This window comes from Rattus norvegicus, chromosome 9 (genome assembly GCF_036323735.1).
Source record: "Rattus norvegicus strain BN/NHsdMcwi chromosome 9, GRCr8, whole genome shotgun sequence".
In the NCBI taxonomy this organism is placed as follows: Eukaryota; Metazoa; Chordata; class Mammalia; order Rodentia; family Muridae; genus Rattus; species Rattus norvegicus.
Window position 1 is genome coordinate 84,484,540 of NC_086027.1, and position 19,703 is coordinate 84,504,242.

The 19,703-nt window shown below is 53.9% G+C and overlaps 1 protein-coding gene across 12 annotated transcripts; it reads left to right on the forward strand.

Annotated features, from left to right (window-relative positions):
• Positions 1 to 209: 209 nt before the first annotated feature.
• On the forward strand, positions 210 to 13,207 carry Slc4a3 (solute carrier family 4 member 3). Of its 12 annotated transcripts, none has more exons than XM_017596279.3 (23): positions 210 to 670; positions 1,103 to 1,202; positions 1,489 to 1,654; positions 2,204 to 2,481; positions 2,560 to 2,675; positions 3,117 to 3,313; positions 4,662 to 4,810; positions 4,914 to 5,094; positions 5,453 to 5,588; positions 5,843 to 6,026; positions 6,379 to 6,478; positions 6,973 to 7,157; positions 7,617 to 7,842; positions 7,986 to 8,204; positions 8,482 to 8,630; positions 8,817 to 9,011; positions 9,261 to 9,479; positions 9,725 to 9,814; positions 10,222 to 10,388; positions 10,976 to 11,229; positions 11,500 to 11,669; positions 11,857 to 12,030; positions 12,971 to 13,207. In XM_017596279.3, exons 2-23 carry the CDS (start codon positions 1,152 to 1,154, stop codon positions 13,046 to 13,048), a joined length of 3,684 nt encoding a protein of 1,227 aa, XP_017451768.1. In that variant the 5' UTR covers positions 210 to 670; positions 1,103 to 1,151; the 3' UTR covers positions 13,049 to 13,207. The 12 variants fall into 12 exon arrangements, with proteins under 12 accessions (XP_017451768.1, XP_017451769.1, XP_017451766.1 ...); XM_017596280.3 differs by having other exon boundaries at positions 341 to 901; XM_017596277.3 differs by having other exon boundaries at positions 341 to 670; positions 1,060 to 1,202.
• Positions 13,208 to 19,703: the final 6,496 nt, after the last annotated feature.

The window sequence follows — 19,703 nt, forward strand, 5'->3', positions numbered from 1 at the left end:
TTCTTCTCCCTTTGTGTATTCTAAGGTGTAGGGGCATGGCTTAAACTGACTGTCATTTTCAAGGCTTTTATGGGCATGGCTATGCTAGGTGCCCAGTTTCAGAGACTCAGAAAACACACTGGGGTCCAGGTGCCCTTTCCCAAGATCTCTCTGACCTTGGAAAGTGAGATAGGTCCTCTACGTTTGGAGAAGAGCTGGGTGGGGGTGGGTGTTGGGCAGAGGAACGGTGTGGAAACTTAGCCCACAGGATTTTACAGTGGTTGGCCCAATTGGAATGCCCCTGTTTCAGCTGCCTCTGGCTACAGATGGGTAGATACTGTGCCAAGGTCAAATGTTGGGTGGCACCCAGCGCCAGAAGCCAGGCCTTTGAAGGGCATCAGCTGAACTGGAGGTGTTGATGGCAAATGCTTTCAGGGGTCTGTGATCTTGGAAACGGGCCCAAGCTGGAGAGGCTTGTTTGCGCGAAGAGGGTCTCCTCCAGGGCTCCTGAGGGAAAGGGAGGGGTGGCTAAAAGCAAGGTGGAGGAGTGCGTTTGAGGGATTGTGGGAATTTAGGGCCGTGCACCCGCCCCTCCTCCCCCCGCAATGCGTGGGGCGCCTGGAAAGGGGTCTTGCGGGCAGGTGGGATCCTGCGGGGACCCGAGCGCCGGGCCCATGCTGGCCCAGTCGGGGTAAGTCAGGAATCGTCCACTCCCATTGTGCGGCCGGGCGGCGGCCGGCTGGCAGAGCCGAGCTCTAGGAGGTGGAGCCGTGGACTGCGGGCTCCGGCGCCTGCGTCCGACCTGCCCGGCTCTGCGCGGCGAGAGGCCGGACGGGAACCCGGCAGCCGCGCCCCGGCGCTAGCGGGGAGGGACATGGGGCGCGGCGGTTCTCCCAAGCCCCGCAGGTTCCGGAGCCCGGAGGTACTTAAGGGCAAGGCGTGGGCCGCGGGCCTGGTGGGGACATCGGACTAACCTGGACCGGGTTGGGCCTCGGAAGTGAGAGCGGGCTGGGCACGGGGATGGAGTACCCCGGAGGGGGCCCACCAGCGCGATTATTGACCCCGCCCTCCTTCCCCAAGGCTCCCCAAGAGGTCTCCGCAGCGCCCCCTTCTTCTCACCCAGGATTTGGGTCCCGTAGTGACTGAGAGACTCCTAAGTCTTCAGCCCAACCATGGCTAATGGGGTGATCCCACCGCCCGGGGGCGCCTCCCCCCTACCCCAGGTGACTGATGCGTGGGGGTGGGGTGGGGGAGGAGGGGCAGGATGGGTGGGGTGTCCTCTGGATGACCCTGGGATTGGTGGTGTAGAGGAATAGGTGGTCTTTGGTATTTCATGCATTTGTAGCTGTGATGCTCCCAAGGCCTGGGGCAAGTCCTCAGAGGGCGTTTTGGGGATTTTGATGCAGGCAAGAGTGGAGGGGTTGGGAAGGCCCTTGAAGTATGGAGTTGGGGGTGGGTGGGGAGTGTTCATGAACTAGGGATACTTAGGAGAGGTTATCTGGTCTGCAGGTCCGGGTGCCCTTGGAGGAGCCCCCACTGGGTCCAGATGTAGAAGAGGAGGATGATGACTTGGGCAAGACCTTGGCTGTGAGCAGGTTTGGGGACCTCATCAGCAAGACCCCGGCCTGGGACCCTGAGAAGCCTAGCCGCAGCTACAGCGAGCGCGACTTTGAGTGTGGGTAGCCTGGGGACCCCTAGTGCTACAGCCTTCACCACCATCACCTTCATCACCACCATTACTGCGCTCACCTCCGGCTTGATCACTCAGTGTTATCCTGTGCTGGACGCTGTGCTGGGCCACCATGCCATGTTAAGTCATCCTGCCTCCCATACCATCACCTTGTTCACCTGTCAGGGGAGCTGGGCTCCAGACCAGGGGAGATGTAGGGAGGTGAGCCTGAGGCCTCCCTCAGTGACCTTCATTATTCACTCTGTCCCACTCACCCTCTGCTTCACTGTGTTTCCTGTTATGTCTTCCCTCAGCTTCTCTTTCTCTCTGTACCACATCTCCCAACTCCCTTTTGTGACTTTTCCTTTGTTACTCTTGTCCCCATTCCACCTGGCCTCACCAATGACAGGAGCAGGGGCACAATAATTGGGAGAGGTGCCCTGGCTCTAGGGTGCCTTTGTTTTTTAGATCTTGAGCTAGAATAAGGTGTGTACTCCTTGTGGGAGAAGCCCCACTCTGTTTCGGGGGTCTCAACCCACTCTCCTGCACCCCCAGTTCACCGGCACACATCCCACCACACCCATCACCCGCTCTCAGCCCGCCTGCCTCCACCCCACAAGCTACGGCGACTGCCCCCCACCTCTGCTCGGCACGCCAGGAGGAAGAGGAAGAAAGAGAAAACCTCTGCTCCCCCCTCAGAAGGGACACCCCCTATCCAGGAGGAGGGGGGAGCTGGAGCAGAAGAGGAGGAGGAGGAAGAGGAGGAAGAAGAGGGAGAGTCTGAGGCAGAGCCTGTGGAGCCTCCACCCCCAGGGCCACCACAGAAAGCAAAGGTAGGGCCTCCTCATGGAAGGCTGGCTGGTCAAGACGTGACGTGATGAAGGTCTGAGTCTGTCCATGTGTGTCCACAGTTCTCCATTGGAAGTGATGAGGATGACAGCCCAGGTCTTTCTATCAAGGCTCCCTGTGCCAAGGCCCTGCCTTCCGTGGGCCTGCCGTCTGACCAGAGTCCCCAGCGCTCCGGCAGGTACCAGTCCCAGCTCCCAGGACCCAGCCATCCCGGAGCAGAATCCACTGCAGGCCAGAGCAGTTGGCCCAAGTCCCTGACACTTACCTGATTCCTAACCCAGAAGAGCGCCCGTAGGTGTGACCTGGAAAGCCAAGAGAGTGAGGAGAGTCTCATCTGTCTCCATGGTTTACAAGTGGGAGGAGGGAGGAAGAGGGGAGAAGAGAGAATAAAACCAAGAGGTTAAGGGTCAAGACTCCTCTAGGCCTGACGTGTTGAAGAGAGAGGGGTACAGGTAGAGGAGATGAGCCAGCGAGTGGGAAGGATGGAGCTTGCTGGGAAAGGAAGCCTCTGTATTCACTCACATTCTTGAGGCTTGGGGAGTTAGTTATAGGAGCCTGCTAGCCTAGCCAGCTCCTTGCCTCTCTCCATCAAACCTAAAGGCTCATGTTGCTTCCTCAGCTCCCCCAGTCCCCGGGCCCGGGCTTCCCGAATCTCTACAGAGAAGAGTCGACCCTGGAGTCCATCAGCCAGCTATGACCTGCGGGAGCGATTGTGCCCAGGCAGTGCCCTGGGCAACCCTGGGCCAGAGCAGCGGGTGCCCACTGATGAGGCGGAGGCTCAAATGCTGGGTTCTGCCGATCTGGACGACATGAAGAGTGAGTGAGACCCTGTGGCAGAGAGAGCTTAATTCGACTAAGCCACCTCTCTGCCAGAGCTTTTCCCTTAGTGTCACTCAGGAGTGCTGTCTGAGCCACCTACTGCATAAATCCACCCTGTTCCACACACACTCCTGGAGGAGAGCTCTCCTAAGGCCTCCCGCCTTTATAAACTCTACGCTAACCCACTTGCCTGGAGGCTGAGGGCTGAGCTGCCCTGCCGGCCCCTTCTCCCCAAGCCAGGCCTGCTGCTACCCTCACTCCTTCCTACCACCCTTGCCCTGGCCTGGCTGTGATCTCGGCACATTCCTTCCATCTTATCAGTGCCTGGCTCTGGTGCCACCTGTCATCACCCACGGGGCTCTGTGCCCAGGCTAGGGGCATCACTGGTCTCCTGCCTCCTCCTCCTCCTAAGGTTCACAGGGTGTGGGCGGGGGCAGAGGGGGGGGAGTTAGGGCTTTGAGCTCAATACGTCATGGAAAGTTGCCAGGGCCTGAGGACAGGGACAGGAACAATCCGATGGCAGCAGCAGTGGGATTGGGGGAGTCATAGGGAGGGTGTATATAGGGGGACAAGGAGAGTTGGGAGCAGGAAACCTTACCACGTCCAGCTCTGTGTGGGCAAAGGCAGTTCCGGTAGGGTCTCCCACTTTTTGGGACAGCCAGGACTGAGGCCTTGGCCACCAGGGGAATGACAAGCCCTCTGGACAAGGTCATGGAGCCCAATGGAGCTCTGGGTCCTAAGCCTGGGGACACTGAAGACCGAGGCCCTGGGAGGAATCCAGCCCCTGGCACTGGTGACTTAGTGGCCTCAGAGGATTTGGAAATGTTTGTACTGGACTTTGAAGACTATGGCCTGTGGGAGCCCATGAGGGGCCACCCGAGCCCCCTGGCAGGGGTAGCTGCTTGTGAGTAACTGGGCAGCTAGCCTCTCTCCAGCTGTTCATCTGGGCAGGGCAGGTGGGAGGGTAACCAAGCGGCCCTTATAAACTTGCTTGATGGGCACTAGTGGGTCTGGGAATTGGGTGCTGTGGTTATGAAAGTGTTGGGAGCTAGGTGTCTAGGGGCCAGCATTGAACCCATGGCCCCACAGGTTGTGTCAGGGGCTTTAGGGTATAGATGGGGCTGAAAGCTTAAGTGGGATCTGGCTTTTGTTGTGACTTGGCCAGTGCTACAGTGTTGCTTTGTACTGTCTGAGACATTGTCGCCACATCTGTGAAATGGCTACCTGGATAATGTGTACGGGATAACAACCTGGACCTGGTGGGTACAAAAGGGGCCTAGAGCATGTGGGCTGTGATCATGACCTAGAGATGGATCCTTGGAGTCCAAGTCCACCTTGTCCACAGGTCATCGGCTGGAGGACAACCCCGGAGTGCGGCGACACTTGGTGAAGAAACCATCCCGGATACAGGGTGGGAGAGGCAGCCCCAGTGGCCTGGCGCCCATCTTGCGCAGGAAAAAGAAGAAGAAGAAGCTGGATCGGAGGCCTCATGAGGTAGAGTAGCCTGAGGCTGTCAGCTTTTGGGATCCAGGTTTTCCCCTTTGTGACAGTCCCAACTCTGACAGCCTCCGAGCCCTCACCTTGATACTGATTGCAGGTGTTCGTGGAGCTGAATGAACTGATGTTGGACCGGAGCCAGGAGCCACACTGGCGGGAGACAGCACGCTGGATCAAGTTCGAAGAGGATGTGGAGGAGGAGACAGAGCGCTGGGGGAAGCCTCATGTTGCTTCGCTCTCCTTCCGTAGCCTCCTGGAGCTTAGGAGGACCATTGCCCAGGGTAGGGCTCCTTGGGCTGGCCCTTCTCCCCACCGTAGCTCCATCTGTGTTGGGCTGCCCAGTGTGCCGGGATCATTTGGGGAATTCTGAGGGGCAGGACTACACATTGCACCTGGGCCTAATGGACGGCCTTCTAGCTGTCTGCACTCTTAGGGTATGACTCCCATTGCTCGGCTCCTTGTGCCTCAGCCCCTCGCACACCATTTTCCATATGCTCCTCCAGATGCCTGTGAGGTGTGTAACTGCTGTTAGTGCATTGGCCCTCAGCTCACTTTACACATTGGCCTGCCCTTGGGGAGCAAGGTAGTGGGGTGGGCCTCCCTTCTGGCCGGACGGCTCTTTCCCTCACTGTGTCCTAGGAGCGGCTCTCCTGGACCTGGAGCAGACCACCCTGCCGGGCATCGCTCACCTTGTGGTGGAGACCATGATTGTATCTGACCAGATCCGGCCCGAGGACAGGGCTAGCGTTCTGAGAACTCTGCTCCTGAAACACAGGTGTGAGGGACTGGGGACGAGGGCTCTGTCTGCTCGGGTGTCTTAGAACCACTGTCTCTTCCCAAGGGATCTCAGCCTGAGTTTGCATTACTCAATGTGATGGGAGAGCTTATCCCCTCCATCTTTCTTCAGCCTCAACCAATACAAAGCTCTCACATTAAGAAGCACTCTGGGCTGTGCTCCCTTACTTCTCATCTCCTTGAGATCTCCCGTCTAACACAAGCCTCTCCAATGTACCTTGCCCCCTTCCTTAGCCATCCCAACGATGACAAGGACAGTGGCTTTTTCCCTCGAAATCCGTCAAGCTCCAGTGTGAACTCAGTCTTGGGGAATCACCACCCAACTCCTAGTCATGGCCCTGATGGTGCAGTACCCACCATGGCTGATGACCTAGGGGAGCCAGCCCCATTGTGGCCACATGACCCTGATGCAAAGGAGGTTAGTGTACCTTGCCTGACCTGGGCCTGGGAATCTAGAATATGCCCAGTTTAGTTGAGATCGGGAGGGCTGGGTGCCTGGCACCGTGCCAAGCATGCTGTGGGTCTGGGGGCACACAAGGGCTCCCCGTGCTGACGATACAGGGTTTTGGTGTGGTGATGTGCCTGACCCACGGGAGTCATTCAGCTGATAAGGCTGAGGTGGGGTAGGGCATAGAGGAGGGTGAAGTGTCCTCCTAAGAGGCTGAAGAGAGAGGAAGCAGAGCTTAGACCTAGGGCCAGGACAAGGGCTGGAAGGGCCTACCGTGGCCTCTAGGCTGGGTCCCAGCCCTATTCCAGTTCTGCGTCCTCAGAAGCCCCTCCACATGCCTGGGGGAGACGGTCACCGGGGGAAAAGCCTGAAACTGCTGGAGAAGATCCCTGAGGACGCTGAGGCCACTGTCGTGCTTGTGGGTGAGGAGGGCCGGGGGCTGGAGGCAGGGCATGGTGAATGTCCTCTGTTATGGTCCGTGCCCCTGGACCTCTGGAGGAGGCTACTCTGAATCCTTTCTTCTCCATTCCCGGTTTCCTGCCATCTTGGCTAGTTTAATATCTAGTACCACTGTAAGAATTAGGGGGAGGACAAAACAATCCTTATGGGACACCCTTACTTTCCACCTCTTGGTAACTGCTATGTGAATATAGACACATAAGCGAACAGGGTACTTCAGATCTGAGATTTCTTTTTTTTTTTTTTTTTAATTCTTTTTTTTTCGGAGCTGGGGACCGAACCCAGGGCCTTGCGCTTCCTAGGCAAGCACTCTACCACTGAGCTAAATCCCCAACCCCCAGATCTGAGATTTCTTTTGCAGTGTCCAACTGCTCCCACTGTACAGGAGAACCCAGCTCTCCCTCCCAGAGCCAGCTTTGACTCTCCTCTGTCCATCAGTGCTTTTGCCTTCCTTCAGGCAGCGTGCCTTTCTTGGAGCAGCCAGCAGCAGCTTTTGTGAGGCTCAGCGAGGCTGTTCTCTTGGAGTCTGTGCTGGAGGTCCCCGTGCCTGTTCGCTTCCTCTTCGTGATGCTGGGGCCCAGCCATACCAGCACCGACTATCACGAGCTAGGGCGCTCCATTGCCACGCTCATGTCTGACAAGGTTGGTCCTATAACCTGGGATGGGTTCTTTAGCCTGTCTGCCTGGGTCCTGCTTGTCCCCTAGCTGTCTGTCTCTAGAGTGGAGTTGGCAGACTCAGCTCAGGGTAGAAAACAGAAACCTGGGCTGTGCATGGTAAAGGTGGGAACAGTAAGAGAGACCCAGACTCAGTGTCTGGGGTGTAGTAGGAAATGTGGACTGTCTCCCTGCCCTGTGTTGATGGTGCTGACCATGGCTGGCCTTAGACAGAAAGGTCTCCTAGCTGGGGTGATGTTTGGGGTGCTCATTAGTCTGTAGGATGTGGGCACTGCCTAGTCAGAGATGTTCTGGAATCCTCCCCTAGACTGGCCTGGTGCATATGGCTGCCTTCTCCACTCTACCTCTATGACCCAATATCACCTCTCTGAAGTCTCCTTCCTGAGCTCTCTTGGCCCATCCTTGAGAGCCATCTCCTCTCTCCAGCTGTTTCACGAGGCTGCCTACCAGGCAGATGACCGGCAGGACCTTTTGGGTGCCATCAGCGAGTTTTTGGACGGTAGCATTGTGATTCCCCCATCGGAGGTAGAGGGCCGAGACCTACTCCGTTCCGTGGCTGCCTTCCAGCGAGAGCTGCTGAGGAAGCGACGGGAGCGGGAACAGACCAAAGTGGAGATGACCACCCGGGGAGGCTATGTGGCCCCTGGCAAAGGTCAGACCCCAGCCCACTCCTGACTCCCTGAATCCTGTGAGCTCTTTCCATCCCTGCCTCCCAGAGCTGTGGGGGATGCAGCTAGGGCCTCCAGACAGGATGGAGTGGCCTGGGTTTCACCAGACTCTTTCCTGTTTTCCCAGAACTGTCTTTGGAGATGGGAGGCTCCGAGGCAACCTCTGAAGATGATCCCCTGCAGCGGACAGGCTCAGTGTTTGGGGGGCTAGTACGGGATGTGAAGCGCCGGTACCCACACTACCCCAGTGACCTACGGGATGCACTGCACTCTCAGTGTGTGGCTGCCGTGCTGTTCATTTATTTCGCAGCCCTCAGCCCTGCTATTACCTTTGGGGGTCTGCTAGGTGAGGCTCTAGGGGTCACCGTGGGGGACAGATGTCACCTGTAGGGTTCTATGGTTCACATCACTCAGAGGGTCAATGGACAGAGGGGAATAAGAAAGCCACAGGAAGCTATTGAGCCAGAGGACTCAAGTGATCCATTTTCGGGGTGCCATAAAATGGGGGTGTAAAGGCAGAATCCCTGTAGTTTCCTTGGGGATGTGAATGGTTCCTTGTCTGTTAGTCTGGGAGCTAGATGAGGAAGGGAACAGGCTATCTCGCTGACCCCTTTCCACCCCAGGAGAGAAGACTGAGGGGCTGATGGGTGTGTCAGAGCTGATTGTGTCCACGGCTGTGCTTGGGGTTCTCTTCTCTCTGCTGGGGGCCCAGCCGCTGCTCGTGGTGGGCTTCTCTGGCCCTCTGCTGGTCTTCGAAGAAGCTTTCTTCAAGGTGAAGCCTGCCCCTACCCCAGGCACTGTCCCTCCCTCCTGCCCACTGTCAGCCCCTTATCCAAGTGTCCAAGTGGGTCTCTGTTATCTCCCTTCTTAGCCTTGGAGTCCACTCCTGTTCATCCCCCAGGTACCAACCTCAGGGCAGACGGCCCATCTGTAGGTAACCAATCTCCTTACTATCTAGTTCTGCCGAGCTCAGGACCTGGAATACCTCACCGGTCGAGTGTGGGTGGGCCTCTGGCTGGTGGTCTTCGTCCTGGCCCTGGTGGCGGCTGAGGGCAGCTTCCTTGTCCGCTACATCTCGCCATTTACCCAGGAGATCTTCGCTTTCCTCATCTCACTAATTTTCATCTATGAGACTTTCCACAAGCTCTATAAGGTGTGGTAGTGTCCAAGAGGGTGAGTAGGGATAGGGTGGAGGTGGTGTCCCAAGGAGACTTGGAGCTTGATGAGAGAAGACATAGGGAAAGGGGCTTCGTGTGTGTGTGTGTGTGTGTGTGTGTGTGTGTGTGTGTGTGTGTGTGTACATGTGCATGTGTACTGTCTTGGGAGGTGGGGATTAAGGGACACCAGGGCTGGGTTTGTTATCTGCCTGTGGAGAGTGAGGCCTCTTCTTCTCCACACATAGGTGTTCACAGAGCATCCTTTGCTGCCCTTCTACCCACCGGAGGAGGCCCTGGAGCCTGGCTTGGAACTGAATAGTAGTGCCCTGCCCCCCACAGAGGGACCACCAGGTCCCCGGAACCAGCCCAATACAGCTCTGCTGTCCCTCATCCTCATGCTGGGGACTTTCCTCATTGCCTTCTTCCTGCGAAAGTTCAGGAACAGCCGCTTCCTGGGGGGCAAGGTACTCTGTTCCCTTGGTTCCTATTGTCCCTGCTAAGCTCAGCTCCTGAGAGAGCCTTCCTCCCTTCTTGGCCTATCCATTGGCCCAACAGCCCCACCCCCACCCACCAGAAGACAGGAGTGCCTCCCAGCTGTGACTGGCGCATGGGCTGGCACACAGGCTGGCACAGCTTAGTCCCAGAAAGGGTTGGGGGGGGTGTCTCCTGTCCCTTAGCCTCTTGCTTCCAACTTGGCTGCCTTTGGCAGGCTCGGCGCGTCATCGGGGACTTCGGCATTCCCATCTCCATCCTGGTGATGGTCCTTGTGGATTACTCTATCACAGACACCTACACACAGGTGAGCTTGCACCAATTCCCCTATGGCCGCTGCAAATTTCCACCAGCCCCAGGATCTGGAGCAGGGTTGCAGCCCAGCTCTCCTGGTTGAGTGGCAAGACGTCGGGCCACACCAGAGGCTGGACTACCCAGGGCATCTAACTGTGTATGATCCCAAACGGGAGGAATTTGGAAGAGTAAATACGAGCTGGTGCAGAGTGCCAGGTCTCTCCCACAGCAGGTCTCCTGACAGCTTCGAAGCTAGGGGGAAAGTATCCCATTGCTATGCCCTCAGCCAGCCCCTGGAATAGTGACTTTGGAGAATGACCTCAGAGCTCCGGGAATACTGTGGTAGGAACAGCTGCAATGTAGACCTCTTCTATGGGCAGCCTCTGGCTCTGACCCACGTCTTCCTTCCTGCCATTGCAGAAGCTGACGGTGCCTACAGGGCTCTCAGTGACTTCCCCGCATAAGCGCACGTGGTTCATCCCACCCTTGGGCAGTGCCCGCCCCTTCCCACCATGGATGATGGTGGCTGCTGCTGTCCCTGCACTCTTGGTCCTCATCCTGATATTCATGGAGACTCAGATCACTGCGTGAGAGGACTGGAGAGGGAGGGGAGATGGACGGGTGGCTTGGCTTCAGGGTTAAGGCAAGCATACCTTACCTGTCTAGTGAGCCTTATGGTAGGTTGCGAAGAGTTTGTTGGGATGTGATGGGAGTGAGGAGGAGGAGGGGGAGGGCTGGAGGAGGAGGAGCAGGAGGAGCAGGAACTACAGTAACAGGCTGGAACAGGCATGGGCACGTGGGCCCAGGCATGGTTCCCCTATGAGGGTTTGACCTGGTACCTCTTGCTGTCACCCCTGGTGGGGTGACACTTGGAAGTTCTCAGATTCTGTCAGGGTGTTCTCTCACCCAGCGATGCTCACACATTTCTGTTCGGTTCAACCAAAATAACACGGTCTGATCTGGCATCTGGCTTTTGTGGTGCCTTAAATGTTCGCAGCGTGCGAATTTGGCTCAGATTTACTGGAGTGTGAGAACTTTAATTTGGGAATGTGAAAGAGGAAGCTGCCAGGTCCGGGGAGCGCTGTCGTCTTTCCCTCCCCTCAAGCCTGGGTGAATGCTGGGTGCAGTGCAGGTCTGCCTGCTAGCTAGCTCCTTCCCCTCCAATCCCACACAGGCTCATCGTCAGCCAGAAGGCACGGAGGCTACTCAAGGGTTCCGGCTTCCATCTTGACCTGCTGTTGATTGGCTCTTTGGGTGGCCTCTGTGGGCTCTTCGGCTTGCCCTGGCTCACAGCCGCCACTGTCCGCTCTGTCACCCATGTCAACGCGTTGACGGTGATGCGTACTGCCATTGCACCTGGTGACAAGCCCCAGATCCAGGAGGTGCGGGAGCAGCGAGTCACCGGGGTGCTCATTGCCAGCCTCGTGGGTGAGCACCGGACTCTCTCCATAGACTTGCTTTCTTGGGCCCGACGGCTTTAAAAACCTCATCATCCCGGGCTTGACCCTCCTGAATCTGCAGGCTCATCAGCTTGGCTCTCCCCCAGGTCTCCAACCTGTCACCTCACACTGGGATAGGTTCCCTGCTTCCCCTTTGTCCTGATGCATCTCTATGTGGGAGGCCCAGATTGGTCAGATCAACACATCCCTTGCCAGGGTCTGCCTGAGCAGGATAGGCAGCTCTGTGTTACTCTTCTAGGTCTGTCTATCGTCATGGGAGCTGTGCTGCGCAGGATCCCGTTGGCCGTGCTCTTTGGGATTTTCCTGTACATGGGAGTCACATCACTGTCTGGTATCCAGTTGTCCCAGCGTCTGCTGCTCATTTTCATGCCAGCCAAGCATCACCCCGAGCAGCCCTACGTGACCAAGGTCAGGCCCAAATGCATGGAGTTGGGGACATGCAGGGGTTGATGGGAGGGTGTCCGGAGGGACTCCTCAGCTAGGGATGAGCAGAGGGAATAGGAGGAGGATGACTGGGCCCCTGAGAGCCACGGTCCCAAAGGTGTGGGTGGGGCCTGAATGGCGGCTGTGTAATGAGACTGAGCCTGTACCCCAGGTGAAGACATGGAGGATGCACCTGTTCACCTTCATCCAGCTGGGCTGCATCGCGCTCCTCTGGGTGGTCAAGTCAACGGTGGCCTCACTGGCCTTTCCCTTCCTGCTCTTGCTCACGGTGCCTCTGAGGCGTTGCCTTTTGCCCCGGCTCTTCCAGGACAGGGAGCTGCAGGCGGTAAGGGATGGTGGCTGGCTTAGGGCTGGTGGGCTCCGGTTAGATTCCTGGGTTCCTGCCGGCGTGTGTGAACCGGGCAAAGCGACTGGAATGCTGTTTTCACTGGCATAATGGGGTTGTAGAGCCGACCAAATAAGCTGGCAGGAGATTTAGCTACAGATCCAGGTAAAGCTGCTGATAGGAGGCTTCAAAAAGGACAGGATGGGGCCGCTGTGGACAGTTGTGCTGGTTGTACCCAAGCAAAGCACTTGGGTGGGATAGCACAGACATCAGTCCTGGGCCCTGTTTCTGTCAGCTGTAACAAAGGACATCTTTTTTGTTATTCTTTCCTGTTTTCCTTCTTTCCTTCTCTTTTTCTTCCTCTTCCCTCCTCCCCCCTACTTCCTCCTCCTCCCTCCCCTCCTCTTCCTTCTTCAACAGTTTTCTTGTTGAGGGGTTTCCTTGTGTAGCCCTGGCTTATAGACCAGGCTGGCTTCAAGCGCATAGAGATCCACCTGCCTCTACCTTCTAAATGCTGTGCACTACCATACCCGCTTTTGAAAATGTATTTTATGTGTGTGTGCTGAGGTCAAAGGGCAACCTTTGGGAGTTGGTTCTCTCTCCACCATGTCAGTCCTGGGGATTGAAGTTGGGTCATCAAACTTGGTGGCAGCACCTTTTTCTGAGTCCTCTCACTGTCTGACTTTTGCAGTTCTTTCATGCTCAGATGTGGGTCACAGAGGTGCCACAGCCCTGGGCCTGTGCATCCTCTGTCATAGTTGCTATTGCACTGGTCCATTTGGGTGTTCTGGGTGATCTGGAAATGAAGGTTTGGGGCAGGGAAGCACTTCCAAGCTGGGGTCCTGGAGAGGGAGAGAAGGTGTTCAGAAGAGGATATGAGGACCACAAGATGACGTTTGCTGTCCCCCTGCTTTCCCTTACCCTGTGCTCTCTTCTGCAGCTGGACTCTGAAGACGCAGAGCCAAACTTTGATGAGGATGGTCAGGATGAGTACAATGAGCTCCACATGCCTGTGTGACCCTCAAGATGGTGGCCCTCCGAGACCCCACCTTGGTGACTCACCTCAGGACCCAGGGATGTGCCTGGAGTCACTGCCCATGCCAGGACAGTGGCCCCTTGACTTTCACAGCCCAGACGGCACCGGCTTTGAAGTCATTATAACACACTCCTTGTCTTGTGTCTGCCTCATTTTCTTGGTGCCACCAAATGTGGCTTGTCAGGCCACATTTACCTCTCTGAAATGTTACCAGGGTCATCCAGACTGGAAGAGATTTAAAGCAAGGGACAGAGAGGGCTTGAGGGGGAGGGGTAGATTCAAGACTACAGAGCCCCAAGCTGGCTCCCTTCTTAGCTCCCTTGAGTGTAGTTGAAGAGCAGGAGGTTCAAGGTCTACTGAGGGTCACATGCCCATTAATCTAGCCCTGGATTAGAAAGGAGGGGACGAGGAGACACTGCTTCCCTTTAGTCGCTAGGGAAATCAGGGTGACTTTAGTCCTCTGGGGCTACAAAGATGAATGAAAAATGTATCTAGGAAGCATGGGTAGCGGCTCAACCCCCTAGACGCCAGAATGGCGCGGGGTTTGGGGCCCACTGGACCATTTTAGATTCTTCTGGCTTAAGAGTGAAGCGGTTCTAGGATTCCTGAAGCCACTCCTTGTGCAACAGTCTGTTTTGCCAGAAATAACCCTGGAGGCCTTGAGGAGGGTGGAAACAGGACCCATTGCATCACGGTTGCTAGGTAACCAGCCGCCTGGCGCCTGCCGGCCTTGTATAGCCCTCTGGTGGTTGTTTTGGCGCACTGTATGCTCTGTCGGTTGAGTAGGGGGAAGGCTGCCACCTGGCGGATCCGATTTAATCCCAGGTTTCATTCAAGCGGGTTCAGTTTCCAGAGGACTCTGGGAGGAGGTTCATGGAGGGTTAATGACGCCCTGGCATCACATGAACCTTTCCTTCTGGAGCTGGCTCTGCAATCCTATTCTTATCTGATTTGACCTCTCCTTTTCTGTCGTGGGTTCAGGCCTATAGCTAGTGCCTGGGGCAGGCAGGGGACACAGCACTTGAGATGTTTACTGCCTTCCTAAGTCAGAACAGAGACTATAGTATCGGGCTGTCATCATGTTTTATGCATTTCATCCCAGTCTCGGATGCTGTCATGCCTTTGACTGGCTCCCCTAGCCTACGTGAAGACAAAAGTCTTGTTAGATGGACCATGACAAGGTAGAATGTCAAAATAACTCTGCCAAGGATCAAAACAAAGGTCAGAGGCAAAGCTTAGATGACAGGCAGGTGTGGAGCAGATCTCACACACAGAGAGGGCAGGACCTTATCACAGTCAGGCTTGGCTGACAGGCTTCTGTGAAAGCCCCCTTGCTCTCCGAGCTTGGAGCCCTTTCTGGGTATTAGCTGACAGCTGGCTCTTCTGTTGTTTTTCCTTTACAACTCATGAAGAAGCCTGCTTTTCCCAAGAGCCTTCTCGTGCAAGCGAGAAGGAGGGCTCCATGTGGAGATGAGTCCTAGTCAGGGTTAGTGGCAGGTGACAGAGAGGTTCAGTGAAGTAAAGAGACCCTTTGGCCTCTGATTGAAGGTGAGAACAATATGAAATTAGAGTCAGGTAGCCATGACGACCAATATGGAAAGGACACGGTGAGGATACTGGAGCTGCAGAGGACCAGCTGAAGTTTAGGAGGTCAAGCCTGAGCTGAACCTCACAGGAGACAGAGTTCTGGGGTGCGTGCCTTGAGCAGACCCATAGGGCTTTCTCCACAACCCCAAAAGTCACCAGGAAGGGTGCTGTGAGGGAGAGGAGTGGAGACTAGGTTGATTCTGTAAGAGATGGGCTGACAAGACCATTCCATACATCCAGGCTTGGACCTGGGTGACTAGACTGAATGTCATTTGAGGATATTTGGAATTTATCCCAAAGTTTGTAGTCCCCATGTTTCCACTGACCATCTCTTGACTGGGCCTTTGGCCATATCCTCTCAAGGGCCTGGGACCTTTGAGGACATTTTTTTTTAAAGCATAGAGGGGCATCAGTAGAGAGGTGTTCTGTTCCTACAGCACAGCTTGAGAGGGGAGGGGTGGATATTACCAGACAGCTGTTCTGGAGTATGGCCCTCCAAACAAAACAGCTGCTGTGATGAATGAGTTATGCCTGCTTGTAAGAGAGCATCAGGAGAGGCCTGTAGGCTGTTGGCATTTCCCCAGAACAGGGCTTGGACAAGGTCATCAGAGACTGTAACGACTTCTCAAAGCCATCTGTGTGCAATTCTGCCTTGATTGCACTTAGTGTGTTCAGGGGGCACGACCTCAAGGTCTCGGGAGGTGCTAGGTCTCTGGCAGCTAGAGTATGTAGGCGGGGAAAGGTTATTAGAAGGATGCTTTATTTATTTGCCTATGTATGGGGAAGTCACCATCCATGCTGGGTTCCTTGCCCATGCTCTGTGATCAGTCAACTTGCGGGTTCTCCAGAGTGAACTCTGTGGGATCCTACTTCAGTTTGTTGTTGGGACCTTATAAGGAGTGGGTAGACTTTGTTTATGTCTCCTCAAGGAAAACCTTCTTCCAATAGGAGTTGAGGAAGGGGGAGAAAGGTCATGGTCTATTAAACAACCAGCCCAGCTTCTATGGCTTAGGGAGTAGGCAGGTGCAAAGTGTTGGGGTCAGGGTGGGGACTTTACTCTTCTTTGTAAGTTTCAAAGTAAGATTATGGGCAAGAGTCACACCTTGGCCAAGTGTCCGGGTTCTCATTATCCTTGGACAAGTTTAAGTCCATTCGTGGCCCAGAGTTCTAACTCCTTTTCTTTGTACAAGGAAGGTGACTGTCACTGTCCTGGTTCCATGCTGAGGATTCAGCTCACTTAAGACAGCTGAGGACCCTGTGACAGCTTCTGCTGTCAGAGCTTGTGGACCATCTGCTCCTACTGTCCTACACACCTCCTTTAGGGTACAGAAGCTGGCAGTAATGTGTACCATTTGGTAGGCCAGATGACATCTCTTCTTGTATCATATCAGGTGACTCAAATAATCACCATGGCTGTTGACACTTGGCCCTCTCAAAGGGAGTTCTAAGCAGCAACGGGGAAACAAAGCTAAACTCAAGGGCACCTGTACCAACACAGCCTGCTGCTCAGCTCTCAATGAAGCCATTGCTGAGAACCAGCAAAAAGCAGATTCTGGCAGTGCCTACCAGTGGCCTGAATCCAAGGTGGCAAATTAGAAAATGCAGAGTGAGGAATTTGGTTTCCAGATAAATTATTCAATCATTTGAATTTGATCCATTTCATGTCTCATCCATTGTGGGGGGGGGAGCACAGGCTCCAATATTCATAGGATTTATGTTCTGTGAGGAAGATTTACCGTTTGAGCGGGCTGCTGGGATTATTTTCAATTTCCTAGGAACTGTTTCTTAATATCGAACGATGCTTTATCAAATGCTAACTAAGCAGACAGTCACTGGGATATTCTCTGGGTGACAGATGAATCACAGTGTTTGTAGGTGATGGAAAAGAGTTGCTCAGAGCTCATCCATATCCTGTGTCCTGGGAGAGAAGTGGAGGCCAGGCATAGCTTGGGTCAAGGTACAGTGGAGCATGGAGCTGGTGCAAAGACAGAAGGGAAGGGGGCTCTGAGGAAGCATGCCTCTGAACCAGGCTTGCTTCTACAGTGGCTTAGTGTCTCCTCGTACGCCACCAGACCCACCCTGCACCCATTGATTGTGCTTTCTGTGAGGTAGGCAGAGACTAAGTCTAAATCGTGGAGGGAGGGATGGACAAATGTCAGAGTAGGAAGGACCACATGGTTCTAAACTCATCTCCTTTAGGATCCAGCATTGCCACGTGTGACACCAATAGAGCTTTCAAAGAATTACAAAGAAAGATCTTGTTTCTCATATTCGTTTCTATTAAAGTTGCCATTTCACTGTGGCTGATAGGAATAATGCCCAAAGAGGCAATGTGGACATCCTTCTGAGACAGTTTGTAGAATTTTAATCTAGCAACATGGTTGCTCTGGCCAGAATAAGTCATGCCCTTAGCACATGCCTTTAATCCTAAACAATGCAGCTAAGATTAGTTTCTATAAGGAATCAGCCATGTTTGAAGGTGACGACTAATTGAGGGACAAAGTGACAAATCAGAGAAAGATTTGACAGAATGAGTCAGAGATAGGATACACCCAACTCTCAAGGGAACAGCATAGGAAAGAGGAGCTATTTAAGAGCAGTGCAGGGGGAGAGAGAGAGAGAGAGAGAGAGAGAGAGAGAGAGAGAGAGAGAGAGAGGGAGGGAGGGAGAGAGAGAGAGAGAGAGAGAGAGAGAGAGAGAGAGAGAGAGAGAGAGAGAAGTGAGTTGGAAATCAGTTGGGAGTGAGTGCAGTACAATGGGGTTGAGTTCATTCATGAGTTCTGTGCAGAGCAGCAGAGGCAGTTGAAGCCAGAGAATAAGAAGAAGCCAGAAGGTTAGAACAGATTACCAGAGTTAGTTTGAGGCCAAACAGAACAGTTCAGTCAGAAGCCGAGAGAAGCCAGATTGAATCAGTCAGCTTGGAGAGGAGTTTGAGACTCGATGAGCACAGTAAGTCTCTGAGATGGCAATTAGTGCAGAGAGTAGAGGTTGTAACAGTTGGAGAAAGAGATGTTGATGATGCTGTCCCGAGTGCCAGGCTGACAAGCTGACATTGGTGGGCTAAAGAGAAAGTACCACCATGTTTTCCAGTTGCTGCAGGAGATGAGAAAGGAAGATTAGGAAGTCAACCTGCTCTTCTTGGACCCTGGGTCCATCTGTGCTTCCTACTCTACCAATAGCTCCTCAAGATACCAGATCATGTTCTTCATGATCGCTTTGGCAGACAAGTCATAGATGGGACATTTGTAGGTACTTTTTCCAAAGCCAGGATGACCGGAGATGGTGTTCAGCTCTCTCTTCTTCCCTCCAACCCTCTCAGTTTCTTAGTGTGTCATACGGTCTCTCTGTATCCCATTCATCCAAAGAATGTAATAAAGCCTTGAACTCTGGGTGTGGTGGTGCACATCTGTAATCCAGCATTTGGGAGCCACAGCAGTGTTTGAGGTCATACAGCGAGAATTGTCTCAAAAGTCAGGCAAGGGAAATGGTGAAGTCCAGGAAGGAGTCTATGTGTTGATGAGCTTTGAAGCCCAGACTCAAGTACTCTCATCCTATCGATCTTTGGAGTACACTTTAAGGCCTGACAGGGATTTTGTCTTCTGCTTCCAATCATATTGGTTCTAGGTTCATTATTTAGAAGGAATTGGAAGTCCAGTGGTGCCTACCTGTGGAGTCCTTCTGTTTGGGATCAGCAGATTATTCATAAACAGGAGTTGTTAGCAAGTGGGTAGCAGCTTCCTGCTTCCCTGAGCCTTCCAGGTTCCGTCTGTGTAGTTAGATGCCCTGTAGACCGCACTGGTACATGTGGAGGGTGAGTTGGCAAGCTGTGACAGTTCACCATGAAAGACTCTGCTGCATCTTCACATTCTAAGTAGCTGAGGGAGGTTGTGCAGCTTTCCAAGTGTTAGGAGGAAGGAAGCGAGTGGGTGAGAGTTTAGGAAGAACAGACTTCTGGGAACCCTGAAGGGAACTCTAGCCTAGACTAAAGCCTAGAGTGGCTAAGAGCACTGGAGTATATTATTTTAGAGTGTGTGTGTGTGTGTGTGTGTGTGTGTGTGTGTGTGTGTGTGTGTTGGGACAGAGACTTGCTATGTAGCTCTGACTGGCTTGGCGCCCTCTATGTAACTCAGGTTGACCTTGAACTCAGCATTTCTCCTGCCCTATGCTCCCGAGAGCTAAGATTATAGGCACGAGCCATTACAACTGGAATAGACATTATATTTTGTTGTCTTTTGAGACATAGTCTCTCTATGTAGCCATGGCTGTCTTAAAACTCACTCTGTAGATCAGAACCTACAGACAACTGCCTACTTCTATTTCTCAAGTTCTGGGATTAAAGGTTTGTATCAACACACCCTGCCATAATTTTTTTTTAATTAAAAATTTGTGTGCACGCGCATGCATGCACATGCGTGGTATGTGTGTGTGTGTGTGTGTGTGTGTGTGTGTGAGTTAGAGAACAATGTAGGGGGGTTGTACCAACCATGTGGGTACAGGAATCCAATTCAGATCACGAGGCTTGGCAGCAAGTGCGATTATCTGCCAAGCCATCCTGCCCGCCTGTGAACATTTAAAATGGTTCCCTTGTGTCAAGGCAAATAGCCATGGCCCTTGGCCCTTTCCATTTCAGGCACTGTTTCCCTAGTGGAGGAGGGCACACATATTGGTGCTTACGATGGCTTGACATTGTGTTTGGATAGTCTGTCAATTCGTGGTTAGGTGTCTCTACATGTCATAGAGAAAACTCAAGCAGTTCTGCAGCTGCATTAGAGGCTGAAGTAAATTTATAAGGCAAAAATAAGGGAGTTGGTGCAGAGAGAGAACTGGACATTCAGCAGGTGCATATGGCACAAATCATGACAATCATATGACAGAGGTGTCCCTCTCCCTCTCTCCTATCCCTCTTCCCCTCCCTCTTCCCCTCCCTCTCCTCTCCCCCCTCTCTCTCTGTGTTAGTAGTGATGGAACTCAGGGGTCGTATATGCTAGATGAACTGTCTGTCCCAACTCTCACTTTGACCTTTTGAAAAACATGCCTCCTTCAATCTCAG